The sequence below is a fragment of the Arvicola amphibius genome, chromosome 12 (genome assembly GCF_903992535.2).
Source record: "Arvicola amphibius chromosome 12, mArvAmp1.2, whole genome shotgun sequence".
NCBI classification, from domain to species: Eukaryota; Metazoa; Chordata; class Mammalia; order Rodentia; family Cricetidae; genus Arvicola; species Arvicola amphibius.
Genome location: NC_052058.2, coordinates 104,831,812 through 104,847,599, shown reverse-complemented (window position 1 = coordinate 104,847,599; position 15,788 = coordinate 104,831,812). Strand labels below are relative to the sequence as shown.

Here is a 15,788-nt window from a genome sequence, read left to right as displayed (position 1 = left end):
CTTGTTTTTAAACAGATTTTATGTATTCCAAGAGGTCCTCAAACTTGCTTTATAGCCAAGGATGACTTTCAACTTCTCATCTTCCTGCCTCTACCTTCTAAGTGCTGGGAACACAAAATCAACCCACCCTACATAGTTTATGAGATGTTTGGTAATGGAACTTCAGGCTTTTTGAATGTTTGGTGGGTACTAACTATATCAACTGGGCTGAAACCAAGTCTTCAACATTTTCAAGTTTATATAATCTCTTATTTTACAGTATATACTAGTCAAGCTGCATTACATACTAAATTCTTTTCTTATCAGAAAGATTTGGGGCTTGAGAGATGACTTAGTGGTTCAGTGGCTAAAACCACTGACCGCTTCTGAGATTCTATCTACAATGGGATCTGATGCCCTCTTCTGCCTGATGCCCCCTTCTGTCATTCAGGAATAGATGCAAATACAGCACTCATATACATAAATAAACAAAACTTTTTAAAAACTGCATTTCAAAAGCAAAAAAAAAAAAAAAAAGAGGCAGGAGTGGTGGGGTATGCCTTTTATCTCAGCATTCTGGAGGCACAGACAGGGGAATAGCTGTGAATTTGAGACCAGCCTAGTCCACAAAGAGATTTCCGTATCAGTCAGGGCTGCTACACAGAGAAACCCTTTCTTAAATACACACACACACATACACACACACACACACACACACACACACACACACACACACACACACATATATATAAAGAGAAAGAAAGAGATGGAGAGAGAGAGAGAGAGAGAGGAAATGGTACCATACCAGAACACACAGGACTGTTTCATTTCTTCCAACAAGTGTACTATATTTTTTCATGTTTCTGTAAAATACTCCTACCCTACATGAGATCCAATAGGACAGAATCTGTTAAGTGGTGAAGATAAGAATTAGTTTTATGTTGCATTGTTTTTGATTTGCACTAAGAAAACAAAGGTCCAAACTTTGTGGCTCCCCATGCACCTATCTCTGTATGTTTAGATGATCCTCAACAGAGAGTGTTAGATGACCATCATGTGAATCAAGAAATTACCTTTTCTGAGGAATTCAAGCATGCTTCACTTAAACTTTATAGGTGCAGCTGAACTCTAAGACTGGGGTTGTGAGAACTCAGTCCCCATCAGAATCTAAACAATATAGGAGACTGTCCCCTGAAATCCTTGAAGTTATACACCTGAGTTGGAGACGGCAACCATTTAATAAGCCTCTACCGGGCTAGAGAGATGGCTCAGAGGTTAAGAGCACTGATTGTTCTTCCAGAGGTCCTGAGTTCAATTCCCAGCAACCACATGGTGGCTCACAACTATCTGTAATGAAATCTGGTACCCTCTTCTGGCCTGCAGGCATACATGCAGACAGAACACTGTATACAAAATAAATTAATTAATTTTAAAAAAAACAAGCCTCTACCATGTCATATACCAGATGACCCAGGAAAACCGTGCCATTGTTCATCAGATGGGCCCTAGTATGAGCTTTTGTCTGTGTGGACACAAACAATGTCATTGTGACACTCCAGTGAGCTAACTCTAATGTGGGGCTGACCAAAATTTATTAATTACAAACCCTTTGGATTGTGGACACTTTTTCCATCAGAATTCATCAAAATTATACAGGCTATTGTTATCATTTTGGTTGTCCACAAGAACTTGATGGAAATATTTTACTGCTGAAGACACGCACAGTTTGGTCATTGGATAATAAAAATCAAGGTAGATGTGAAGGAGCTTTCTCCCAACCAGCTCATCATAGTACAAAGGCATCAGTGGTCTACCCAGCCACAAACTCTGTGAGTTGCCATAATGACTTGCCAAGAAGTGTCATCTAGTGAAACAATGGCTTGACTAGTACGGCAGTAAAAAGCTGTTTTCATTATTTTTGCACTTCTTAAAAAATTCTTAGTATATATATACACAAATTTCGGGAAACTCAATTTGGGTGTGTAAAAAAGTCTTCTTTTAAATGATACTATTATTTCTCAAATATTATATTTATTATAATACCAACAATGAAATACAGCATGATTTGAAATACAGCTTTCTTATTTACATACTAATACAGCATGCCTCAAGGTGTTGATCTTGGCAATCACAAAGAACATGTTTTTGCAAATGTGAAAAAATGCTTTATATTATTAATTTATCTGTGATCTTTTGTTGTCTTTCTTTCTTTAGGTAAGTTGATTTGTCAAAACTATATTCATTAATCTGTTAAAAGACATTTTTATAACAATATTGTAAGTTATATTGTATTATATGATGCCAATAAACATGTACTTTTTAATGGAAGGACTTTCAAAGTGTTTGTAGAAATAAAAATTGCATGTTTTACTTCTGGTCCTCTGGAATCTATGTCATACTTAGAAGAAACTTCATGTTTTCAAATGATAAAACTATTATTTAATTTTCTCCAAGTATTCCTATATAGTTAATCTTGAAGTTCTATTGATATTATGCACTTATTTATTTCATAAGAGCAATTCATTCTTATACAATTTTATTACATATGTTTGCAATATATATACAATTATCATAACCATACTTTTTACCATTGTTGTCGCTTACTCCCTTCCCACTGGCACCCTTTTTCTAACCAGTCTCTCTCCTGTTTTCATGACTTTTGCTTATTTGTTTGTGGCCACTACACTTCATTGTTTGCCTACATAAGTTATTTGTTTATTTTCTAGAAAGGGTCTCAGGTAGCTCAAGCTGCTTACAAACTCTACATAACCTAGGATGAACTTCTGCCTATATTTCTCAAGAGCCGAGCTGGGATTGAAGGTAGTGTCCCCACCTCTACCTCACACATGCAAATTCAGATAAATTTTTAAACTTAATTTATTAGATTTAAAAAAATACCAATTCAAATTTCCACTCTCTCCCTGCTTTCCATTTCCTCCACACATCCTCTCACCCCACCCCATCTAATCCTCAGAGAGGGTAAGGCACATTGCTTTGTAGAAGGTCCAAAATCCTCTCTACCATATCTAGGCTGAGCAAAATATACATCCAAAGAGAATAAGATTCCAAAAAGCCAGTACATGCAGTAGAGTTAAATCCCAGTGCCACTGCTAGTGGCCCCACAGTCTGGCCCAGCTGTCCAACTATTAACCGCATTCAGAGGGATTAGATTGGTCCTATGCTTGCTCCTTCTAAGTCCACCTGGAGTTAGTGAGCTCCCATTAGCTCAGGTAAACTGTTTCAGTGGCTGAAAACTTCATGGTCTTGAATTTTGCATACAAATGGATGGAATTAGAAAACACTATCCTGAGTGAGTTAACACAGACCCAAAAAGATGAATATGGTATGTACTGACTCATAAGTGGATACTAGCTCTAAACAAAAGACATTGAGCCTATAGTTCATGATCCTACAGAAGCTAAGTAATAAGGTGAACCCAAAGAAAAACATATATAGACACACCTGGAAAATGAAAAAAGATAAGATTGTCTGACAAAATTGGGAGCATGGGAGCTGGGGGGAGAAGGAAGGGTAGAAGGGAAAGAGGAAGGGAGAAAGGGAGGGTTGAGGAGAACTTGAGGGAATGGGATAGTCGAGATTGAGGAAGGACAGAGGTGAGAGCAAAGAAAGAGATATCTTGATTGAGGGAGTCATTATAGGTTAACAGAAACATGGCTCTAGAGAAATTCCCAGGAATCCACAAGGATGACCCCACCTAAGACCCTAATCAATAGAGGGGAGGGACCTGATTTTGAGTTGCCCTGTAGTCAGACTGATGATTATCTTAAATATCACCATAGAACCTTCATCCAACAACAAATGGAAACAGATCCAGAGACCCACATCAGAGCACTGGACTGAGCTCCTAAGGTCTACTTGAAGAGTAGAAGGAATGAGAATATGAGCAAAGAGGTCAAGACCTTGAAGGGTTCATCCACTGAAACAGTTTACCTGAGCTAATGAGAACCCACCAACTCCAGCTGGACTGGGAATTTTAGCTATTTTTAAAGAAAATAATGTAGTTATAAGTGTGTGTGTGTGTGCACACGTGTGTGTGTGTACTTGTACATGAGTGCAGTTGCTCTAAAGATGGCATCAGATCCTCTGGAGCTGGAATTACAAGCATTTGGGAGCTCCCCTTGTGCAGAATGGGACTCAGCTTGGGTTCTCTGGAAGGACAGTATGTACTCTTACTAGATGAGACTTCTCTCAAACCTTCCACACATGTGAATTCAAGTGTTCAATGATTTTAGTTAGTCTAGGTTTGGAGTTTTGCATGGTTCCTGGTTGTTGTCATTGTTGTTGTTGCTTAGTTTTAGATATTTTTAGATTTTTGTTCTTTTTTTTGATATCTTAATTTAAGATTTTTTAAAATTTCTCCTAGTGTGTATGGAATGTCTGGGTGTAAGCCATATTTTTTTAATGTTTATATGATTTAGGGTACTTATTAGGGAATGATATGAAATGAGATCACTGAAACCTCTTAAAAGCAAAGGACTTCTTGAACTTTAGGGACACCGGAGGACAAAGGTCCTAAAAATATCTTTCTAAACTGCTTCTGGCTCCAGGTTGTGGGGAGAGAGAATGCCATCTGTCATCTTCTCCAACATTTAGATCAGTTTGTGGTTTCAGTGATGTGTGTGTGGAGAACATTCCAGGAGCTGTCCATCATCTCCCTACTTCTTACCTGCTTGTCAGGATTTTGTAAAACCTGATCTCTGTTGTATATGGGACAGAATCAAAGCAGACAGCTGCAAACATCTTATGAAGACAAATACTACACCAGCTGATTCACAAAATGTTACAAAGTTACTAATGGGAATGCATTCTATTGCTGTGATAAGACAGCTTGAGCAAGGACAATTATAGTAAAAGCTCATTCAGGCTCCCAGTTTCAGGGGATTAATGTACATGACCAACATGGGGTGGAGCACAGATAGCTGCAGGCAGGCAGGAATAGGACTGGAGCAGTAGCTGCGAACTTATATTTTGGTTCATAAACACTGTGCAGACAAGGAGAGCTAATTGGAAAAAGCTTGGCCTTTTTTAAAGTTCAGAGTCCTTCTCCCAGTGACACACGTCCTCCAACAAGAGCACATCTCCTAATCCCTCCCAAACAGTTCCAGTAATTGGGTCCAAGTATGTAAATATGAGTCTCAATGACCCTTTTGATTCAAAGCACATGGTCTAAAAGGAGTCATAGGTACCATATTTTTTATCACGAGTTCTACACTTTGGTAAAGCTTATAAATGAAGATAGAGTTGTGTAATATAATTAGCCCTGAAACAAACTGTAACAAAGGAGATCTGGAAAATATCCTGGCATGCTCTGACAGTGGGTCCTAGGAAATGGCGTCAGCATCCTATCAACTGTAGGAGTCTATATCTCACATGTACACAAAGCTCAAGGAAGAACCTGGAGTGTGATTTCTGCTAAGAGAATGCACTGTGATGGAGCCTATCTTCTGATATGAATAGCAATGTTCAGTGGCACTCTTACTAACAGCTGCAGTGGTTTTGCTTCTGAGTAGGTGAAATTTCAAGTTCTTAACTTTTAGGTTTATGCCAGCTTGTGGGTGGGAAACAACTGAATACAACATTGCCCTCCACCTAGAAGGCTCTTTCTTCTCCTCATCTACTTTGAAGTAATTCTTCAAGGCTAAAGACTTAGGACACATAATTCTTGTCTTCCCGTACAGCTGGTGTCCACCACCCCCTCAATTTGTCTTCTTTTTCTGATATCTAGAGCAACCTGTCTGTACATTCTGGCAAAAGTTTAAGGTTCCTGAAGCAGCAACTGCTTAAGAGAAATATTTCAAAGAGTTTTGTTCTTAAGGAATGTTTCTCACAGGCAAGGATAGTGGAAGAAAGGGTCTCCGACTTCATAAACTAAGTGACATCATTGAGTTTCATTCCCTAAAAACTATCAATCATTTCAATGTCAAACAGCTGTGATCTCATAGAATAGCTTTACAAGTAAGATCATACACTGGCACACGGGCTCGCAAGTCAATGGTGAATTAGGTAATGGCATCGATTTTAGAAGTCACCTTGGACATGAAAGTATTTGAAATAATGGTGAGATTGAACAATGACATTATGGTATTCTTTTTGTCAATGTTATTTTCAAGTTCATTAAAGAAACTTCTGTGCTTTGATGTAAATCTAAGCTGCTGTGTTCTCTTTGTTTTTTCAATCAATTAAACAAGTTGACATAAGAAAGTGATGGGTACTCAAAGATGTTCAGTTTTCAACAATTCAAAAATACCTACCTGGTATCCTGTCTTTTGAGTCACAGAATGTCAATGTGTCTTTTGAAGTCACTGAATGACCTATATTATCTATACTATACTGAGCAGAAGTTCGGATTAAAGAAAAATACCTATCATAAGTTTCATGATAATGATTGAAAAAAGAGAAGGTCTGCTCCTAATCTTTCCATTTTTTCTTTATATATAACCCTTTAATTCCCTATCCTTCCAGGGTCTTAAATTGTGTCCTAAGGCTTCCTAGTCATTGTCCAACAATCCATTCTTGTCTAGTTTCTTTTCCTGATAAAATACCCTGAAAGAGCAACTTAAGGAAGGAAGGGCTTGTATCTGCTCAGTGTTCAAGGTTACAGTACATCGTGGCAGAATAAAGTTTGAAGCAGCTGGTCACATGCTACCCACTATCAAAAAAAGAGAGCAATTAGTGCTTGTGCTCAGCACACTTTCTTTTTTTAATATCACCCAGGATCTCTTCCCAGGGAGTGGTGACACAATAGGGGGGTTCCCATCCAGTTCATTTTACCTAATCAAACATTTCCCTACTAGACTGGCTTCTGGAGAAACTTGTGGGGTATGTTCATGATTGGTAATTGATGCATGAAATCCTTCCTCCTAATGAGTGGTGCCTTTAATGGGGATTTTGTTCCTAGCCCTGTCATAAATAAGAAGCATCCTAAGCTCATCTTAATGAGAAGCCATTAGGCACAAGCCAGTAAGAAGAACTCCTCCATGGTTTCTGCTTCAGTCCCTGCCATAAAGTTCCTGTCTTGAGTTACTATCCTGATGTCCTGGATGATGGAGAGATACTTGGAAGTATAAGAATTGCCTTCAGGATTTCTGAGTAAAGGCAGCAGGTCCCTCTCATAGAATTTCTGACTCAGTAGGTCTGGATGAAGCCTAAGTGGGTTCTACTCAATATAATTTTAGGAATTGCTTAGTGGTCTGGGCCCTGAAATAAATAATTAAAATTGCTAGCTACCCTTCAAATAGTTGTTCAATATTCTTTATTCACCATCATTTAGATTACTTATAAAGGCCTATATATGCTCTATCAGTTAATCTTTGGCTAATTTCTTTTATTTCAAAAATGTTATATGTATCCATATGAATGATATTTATTCCTATGAGTACAAATGTCCCAAGAGACAAGAAGAAGATGTCAAATCCCTGTCACAGAAGACAGAGGGAGTTATATTTTATCTCTGTGTGTTTGGGAATTAAACTCAAGTCCTCTGCAAAAGTATTATATGCTCTTATTGTCCTTAGTGGGGGACACATACAAACACACACAGACACACACACACACACCCCAAGAATTTACAAGTGCAACTGCATGTGTGCACAAAATTAATAATCTTATTCTAACTAAAGAATACATCGCATAAAATTTAATAAAGATAAGCAATGTGTTTATCTTTGTTATATTCTAACATAATGAGCTGATTCTTAGAGGCTTTTGGTCCTTTATGATATATTTTTCTAAATCTTTATCTGTAATCAAAATTTCTGTCACATTTCCTTCCTTCCTTCCTTCCTTCCTTCCTTCCTTCCTTCCTTTCTTCCTTTTTTCCTTTCCTCCCACCTTTCTTTTTTTATGAACCTTTAAGAATGAAAAAAAAATCAGTCTTGTCCATCTGGCGGAACAGGCCTGTATATCCCATACTCAGTAGGATAAGGCAGATAATTTAATGAAATCTTTTCTTGAATTTAAAAAAAAAGGACATCCCAGCACTTGGGAAGCAGAGTCAGGAGGATCTCTGTGAGTTCGAGACCAGCCTGGTCTACAAGAGCTAGTTCCAGGGCAGGCTACAAAACCACAGAGAAACCCTGTCTCGAAAAACAAAAACAAAAAAAAACAGGGGGGGGGGGGCATTGGCTGGGGATGCAGCATTGTTGGTAAATTACAACTTTAGCACCACATGGAGGAGAATGTGGGGTATACACCTGTAATCCTAGTGCCCAGGAAATAAAGGCAGAGGGATTAGTCCTTTGAGAGTTCAATGACAGCGTGGGCTTTATTTAATCCTAGTACTGAGGAAATAAAGGCAAAGGGATTAGTCCTCTGACAGTTCAATAACATCCTGGCCTATATGAGATCCTCTCTTAAAATAACATCATGGTTTTAATTTAATTGAAAAGCTAATGAATGGACTGTGTCTATAGCTTACTGGTAACATGGCTTCCTAACATGTGAGTACCTCTAGTATCAATCCCAAATAACACAAGCAAATATTAACCTTCCACAATTAAGCCATAGAAAAAGGAGCTTTCAATCAGGTATAAGGTTAACAGACTCCCAGCCCAGGCCATCTATAAAACAATGAGTCAAACTTCAAATTGGAGCATTTGTCTACATCGTAGGTATAAGACAAGACCTTCACCAGACAGAGAAGTTACAACATTCTGGTGTACAAGTAGATAAATGAGGAATAATTACAAAGAAAAGTAATTAGAAATTACCAAATTTATTTTCTCAAAATTATTTCATTTAATTTAATTCCCAACCTATTTAATCAAGTTTATGCAGTTTATGTTTTAATTATAGACAATGTCTACCAGGCAGCTTTCAAAGTTCCTGAAATCTGGTCTTTGGCCCTCTTGTACTTAGCCGACTTATGCATATCATGCTATTGTTTAAACTCTGCCCATTGCGTTGTTGGAGTTTCCGACCTTGGAACCTGCTGCACACATCTTAGGTCGTACCTTCTGATCAGGCTAGCTGTAACCTTCAGTAACGACCCAGTGAGGTCTCCTTCTGGAAGACATGTGCTTCACTGCATGAGCAGAAAGCCCCCTTTTCTCCCAGCCCTACCATGACGGTCCCATCCTTCTCTCCTCAGTCCCCTGGTCACTGGCCCTGTTGTACTTGACTATTAGACTAGAAGAATTGCAGCCGCCTTTAGCTTGATGCAGTCCACTGATATCTTCCATCATGGCTCTAGGGTTAGTCCCTAGTAGCACAGAAAAGGGAAAAGCAGTTCTAGCTTACTAGCTAGAAGTGCAAATGGGCATGGATGTAAAAGACCAGGGACCCTATGAGAGCACGGGTTTTAAGACCACTGGCAATTTGTAGAAATTAGAATTCCACCATGTGGTTCTGGCAAACTGAATTCAAGTCATCAAGCTTGACAACAAATCCCTTTACTAGCTGAGCCATTTTTCTAGTGCACATACAAGATTTTGTTAATATTTTCTGTATCTTTTAATACTCCAACTAATTAAAGCTTTTGTTAATGAATGGTTATATATAACTAACAGATAACTTCGGGAAGCTGCAAGTACATATATACTCATAAGCCCGCACGAGCATGAGCGCAAACACACACACACACACACACACACACTTTTAAAGACACATACACATGGTTAGCTTTAAAGGTCCACTTGTTATGGCTTAGCATTACCTAGTAAGAGTCAATTGAGTCTTTATTAGACTGGTCTGAATCTACACAATCTCATGTGGCAGGCTCTGAACTATATAAGTGAGAAGAAAGCTTCTTGACAAGAAACAAGTAATACAACTGCATTTATTATCTTTCCTCTTGACTGTAGATGAAATGTGAATGACTATTTGAGTTCTTGCCTTGACTTCTGTGAAATGATGGGTAACAATCAGGAATCATAAGCTAAATAAACCCCTTGTTAGCAGATTGTTTTGTTGTTGTTTGTTTACCAGCAACAAATATGAACCTAAGATACACACATGCACATACATACACAAAGGCATACATGACTACCCACATGCATACATATGTGCATACAGAAAGTAAAAAAGAAGTATTGATTTTAGCTGGCACTCTTGATACCTCATTAGCTGCACACAGCTCGGCAAAAGCATTTCCAGACCTAGCCCAGATGGAGGAACGTAAAGGTGCTATTTACAGACAACCTACTCCTGGGAACTAGCAGGGAGGACTGACTTACCTCATAGTCAATGTCCAGGACATCAGTCTCACCCTTGGTCCTGAAGTGCTGTGTGTTTGTGTCCACAGTGAAGTTTGCCTGTTTGCCCACACGCTCCAGGAGAACCGAGTGCCAGTGCTGGTCATCCAGAAGGCTGCCCAGCACAACAGAGGGTGCGATGCTGCTGAGTCTAGCTTTGCTGTCATCTGCAGAGGGGAAAACAGGATGGAGTCTTAGCCCATGTAGCTTTGAATCCTGCCCATCAACAGCACTGAGTACTGACTTCCTAGGGTTTCTTCAAATAAACGCCACTTGAGCTGTCCCTCCACGGTGCACACCTGCACACCACAAAACCCTCTGCAGGAATCTACAGGCTTTTCCCACAGATTTCAGAACCGGGTTTTAGCTCAAATAATACACATCCCCACTTCCCAAAAGGAAACATAATGGTTCTGGGGCACCAGTAATTGCTTGGTGACAGGAATGCTTAAAGTATTGGCCAAAGGAATAAAATTTAAAAAAGAAGTTTCCATATTCAGAAAAAAGATAACTAGATTTATACCCACATGTTTTCTAATATTTTAAATGAGGAAATCAGATCTTGAACTGGCTTGGGAGGATGCCAATAGTCATACAGAGTATCTGTGCACATAGGAGCAGAGAAAGACAACCATTCCAGCTGCAACTGTCTAGTGCCTACACCATGAATTGAGTCTGTCTACCAAAAAAGTTATGACTGCCACAACACAAAATTTTCTCTCAAATTTAAGGGGCAGCTATCATTACTGATACGTAATTTTTAAAATTCTTATAAATATCATGTGTGTGAGGGTGTGCGCAAGAATGGAAGTACATGAGTTCATGTCTGTAAAGTTGCTTCTCTTCTTCTCGTGTGTGTGCTGCTGTATACTCTAACCCATCTGGTTTCACAGCAAGCACCTTTACACACCAAAACATTATTTAGTCTCCCGATACATTGGTTTCCATTTTAGAGAATAGTTTATGTCCCCACCTCTTCATAATATGATACCTAAATGTGTTTCTTCTTTCTTGTACTATGTAATTCTTGACCTTATCTGTACTCACATGTGCACAGGTGGCATTATGTGACATTCAGGAGTCAGGAGAAGCTAATATCATTTTAGGATGCTCACTTCTACCTCTAGTATGGACTAATGGTGCTGTTTGTCTCACTGAGTCATGATGTCTGGCTTCCTGCCAAAGCTGGAATGGGGATGCTCCACTTAGCATACTTGAAAAACAGGGCTGGTGAATTAATATCTGATTCTATTTTGTTGGTTTATTATTTAGGTATTCCATAAGCCTTGAATTCTCACCATTGTCAGATTATTCTAATGCCTTAATAAACACCCCTGTCTCTTCTTTCTGACCTTCTTCCAAAGAACATTGTGATCTCTACCAGAACTGATCATGGCCATACAGAGAGACAATATGGAGGTAGGTGGAGCTATCTCTTCTGAAAATTCCAGTGTTGGTGTAATCCCGTAATAGTAAGGCAGGTGACTACATAAACACAGGCAAAAGGAAAAGTACATAGGAAAAGGTGGTGGCTACCCAGCTCTTCTCTTTTACAGTGCATCCCTGCTTTGAGATCACAGAGGAAATCTCCAAGTGTGTTTCATCATTACTTCATTTAGAATTTAGACACCCAGTTCTTGCTTTATGTAGGAAAGCAGGCAATTGGTGCTATCTGAACCCCACTAGTGCCCTATCTTGAATGGAGATCTGAAGAAAACATGGTCCACTGAGGTTCAGATCAGGAAGATATACTGCTAAGCTAAAGTTGGGACACTAGATGGGGATCTCTAAGTCCTAGTCCTTTAACCTAGTCATCTGCATTCTCAAAATGTATCCTAAGGCAATAAATTAATAGTGATTAATGATTTAAAACTTGGAGATAATGTTCAGTAGTTTGCAGGGAGATTAAACATATATATAAAATCAACAGAAGGGTATTAGATAGCTGTTCAAGCAGCATTTTTTAAGGTTCTCATAATATTTTTAAATATTTTAAATATTTATGAACAAAACTACATGTTTAGATGAAATCAAAAGTGACAGCTAGTAGATAAAATATCTAACAACTTAAAATTCTTAAGATACATACAAGTAGAAGAGAAATGTGTGTATATGCACAGTAAACACAACTATGCAAAAACATTAATAAATACAATAAACTCATAAAATGCAAAATTTGCCACATAAAAAAAGAATTTTCATTTATATATTTTATAGTTAGAATTAAATTACAATGTGAATCCTATGTTTGTTACTAAACGCTACCTGATTACAAAGACGCGTGTGTGTCATCATCAGTGACTGCAGGGTGAGTTCATTGTCCTGTACATGTTGGTTGAGTTCTTAATATATTCTACCAGTGAGTTACATCCATACTCATAAATTCAGTTTTTATTATGTGTATTTGCTGATTTATGGGGTTGGTGTGAATGTGAGCATGCAGTGGTGTGCATGTGGAGACCAGAGAAAAAGTTGTAGGAACTAGTTTTCTCCTTCTGTATCCTGGGTCCCAAGATTTGAAATCAGTTTGGCATCCTTGGGCAACAAGCACCTTTACCCATAGAGCCATCTCACCAGTGCCCAAGGATGTTTATTAATTGACTCCAAAACTGAAGATATGAATGAACTCCATCTACTCCTTCTTTAGTTATTTTTTGACTAGAACTCAGATATCCTACACTAAAACAAGTGAAAGTTAGTTTGATAAAAAAAATGAGGAAAAAATTCTATTTGAGGATAAGTAGCTTAGAATTCTATTGATGAAGAGAGAATAGCAATCATCTAATAAAACTTCCCCTAGAAATCTAGACTGTTGTTATGGAAACCATAGAAAACAATTCTCAGCACACTGTCACAGTCTTTATCGTGGGACACCTGTTTCCAGTTTTATTGCGGTTGCATTTGATGTTCAATTATCCCATTTTAACAGATTTTCAATTTATTAAGACAAGACAAAAATCCTCATGAACAGTTGAGAAGAATACAAATGAAATAATGAGGAAGAAGCTGCCTTTGGGGACAGAAACATAAAGAAATTTATTTCTAATTAAATTAAACTCTTTTTTTTTCTATTTAGTTTGAAGATGATGCAAGTAGTACCTAAGCCTTATTGGAATGAATGTGGAAAAGAGATGCCTGCACTTTTAAGAGATTTATTATTTTTAGGGATTTTTATTTTATATGCATGAGTATTCTCCTCACATGTGTGTTTGTGTGTCATGTTTGTGCCTGTGGAAGTTAGAAGAGGCCACTGAATTTTTTGGAACTGAAATTATGGATCAAGGGCTGTGAGCTGCCATGTGGGTCCTGGAATTAGAACCCAGGTTGTCTGTAAGAGGAAAAATGTTTTTACCTGCCCAGCCACCTCTCCAGCAGCACCTTAAAGATTTGTTTTTAGCATTTGTGTGAGTGTGCGTGCCTATATCTGTCAGTGTATATGTGCTGTTGAGTGCAAGTGCCCATGGAGGTCACAAGAGCACCCCCAATCTTTTGGAACCAGAGTTATAGGCAGTGTATGAGTGTGTATGTGTGTGTGTGTGTGTGTGTGTGTGAGAGAGAGAGAGAGAGAGAGAGAGAGAGAGAGAGAGAGAGAGAGAGAGAGACTGTGTGTGTCTTTGTAAGCCAGAAGAGTGCATTGGCTCTTCTTCTGGAGCTAGAGTTATAGGCAGCTCCAAGCAGACTTAGATCTGAGGAAACAAACTCCAGTCCTCTGCAAGAGCAGGAAGTGCTCTTAACCACTGGACTATCTCTCCAGATCCCTCCACGCAGTGTTGAGAAAAAAAGAAAGAGAGAAAGAGAGAGAGAGAGAGAGAGAAAGAAAGAAAGAAAGAAAGAAAGAAAGAAAGAAAGAAAGAAAGAAAGAAAGAAAGATGATGATGATGAAGATAGATAGATAGATAGATAGATAGATAGATAGATAGATGATAGATGATAGATGATAGATAGATAGATAGATAGATGATAGATAGATAGATAGAAGGAGAAAGAAAGAAAGAACAAAAGAAAGAAAGAAAGAAAGAAAGAAAGAAAGAAAGAAAGAAAGAAAGAAAGAAAGAAAGAAAGAAAGAAAGAAAGAGAAAACAGAGGGAGGGAGGAGGAAAAATTGGCTACAAAGAAGCTGTGTGACTTACACAAGGACACAGAGAACTAGTTACCATGCCGCTTGACCTGACCCAAAGCTGACAAGCTAACATTTTCTCTATTCTTCCTGCTAGCGAAAGAATGATGCTCACATTCTTCCCCGTCTCTGTGTTCTTGCTATCCACATTCAATCCCAGTTCTCTGTTGTTTGTGAGCAGTTTTTCAGACTTGAAGTGGAGGGGTTCAAAAAAGGACCGAAAGAATTGGAGAGCAGAGAGCTGTGCTGAAGGAAAATGGTGAAATACAAGGGCAGATACATTGTATAGAATGCCAAGGCAAATGATAGCTGCATAGGTTAGCCAGGGTCAGAAAAGCATGACTCTGTAGCCGTTTTTTTTTATTATTATTATTATTACAGACAGGACTCACAAGTGCTCTCCTAAGGTTGCAAGTGAGAGCACTAAAAACAAAGGAAGTGATTCCAGCTGCTTTGTTCCCGTCCCCACACCAGCTGCCTTCTCAAAAAGACAGGCCAAATCTCTGGGTATCAATAAAGCAATGAAATACAAATGTTGGTCGTAGGAAATCCAGTGTAGGTTACTGCATGCTTTCTGCTTACTGGTGCCCAACTCCTGTGACTTTACCACCGCCATATAAAGGTGTCCTCATAGTGAGTCTATATGAGATGGTTTGGATGTTGCACGGGTGCTGTGTTTTAATTAACATTATAAAGCTTGATGATAAGTAGAAACTTGTTTGTTTGTTTGTTTGTTTGTTTGTTTGTTTGTGAAGACAGGGTTTCCCTGTGTAGCTTTAGAGCCTGTCCTGGAACTCGCTTTGTAGATCAGACTGGCCTCAAACTTACGGAGATATGCCTGCTTCTGCCTCTCAAGTGCATAAAGGCATGTGCCACCACCGCCCAGCCTAAGTAGAAATATTTTTAAAGCCCGGACGGACAGGTACTTTTAGATCAATAGTTCTAAGCTCATTGCTTAATTGCTGATCGGTGATAATTAATATTTACTGACAATTTTGCAGGATCTAGAATCAGTAGACAGATCTCTGGGCATGTCTGTGAGTTTCTAGTCTGTATTGAGGTAGGAAGACCCATCTTAAATGTGAGCAGCAACTTCTCATGGACTAGACATCAGAAGTAAAACACAGGAGGAAGTTTGCTGAACACAGCATCTGTCTCTCCCTTTCTGGCTGCAGACACAAAGGGACCACAGGCTATAATTCCATTGGATATTCCCCACCCACCATGACAGACAACAGTACCCTTGAATTATGAGATGAAATAAATCCTTCCTTCCCTAAGTTGTTTTAGTTGGGTGTTTGGCATAGCAACAGGAAATAAATACATAGTTCAACACATGCTTATTTCATAGATGTAGAAGTTATAAAGTCAGGCTGAGATGCATGAGACCGTGTCTCCCACACACACAAAAAATAGTGAGAGAGAGAGAGTGAGTGAGAGAGAAATACTGCATAGAAGTGTCATGTGCGGTAGTGGCGCAC

The 15,788-nt window shown here is 38.7% G+C and overlaps 1 protein-coding gene across 1 annotated transcript in view; it reads right to left on the bottom strand.

Annotated features, from left to right (window-relative positions):
- The window catches only part of Cntnap5 (contactin associated protein family member 5), a 954,245-nt gene that overhangs the window by 501,519 nt on the left and 436,938 nt on the right, over positions 1 to 15,788 (bottom strand). Inside the window, 1 exon segment of the mRNA XM_042054039.1 lies at positions 10,173 to 10,357. Coding sequence (XP_041909973.1) covers positions 10,173 to 10,357 — 185 coding nt within the window.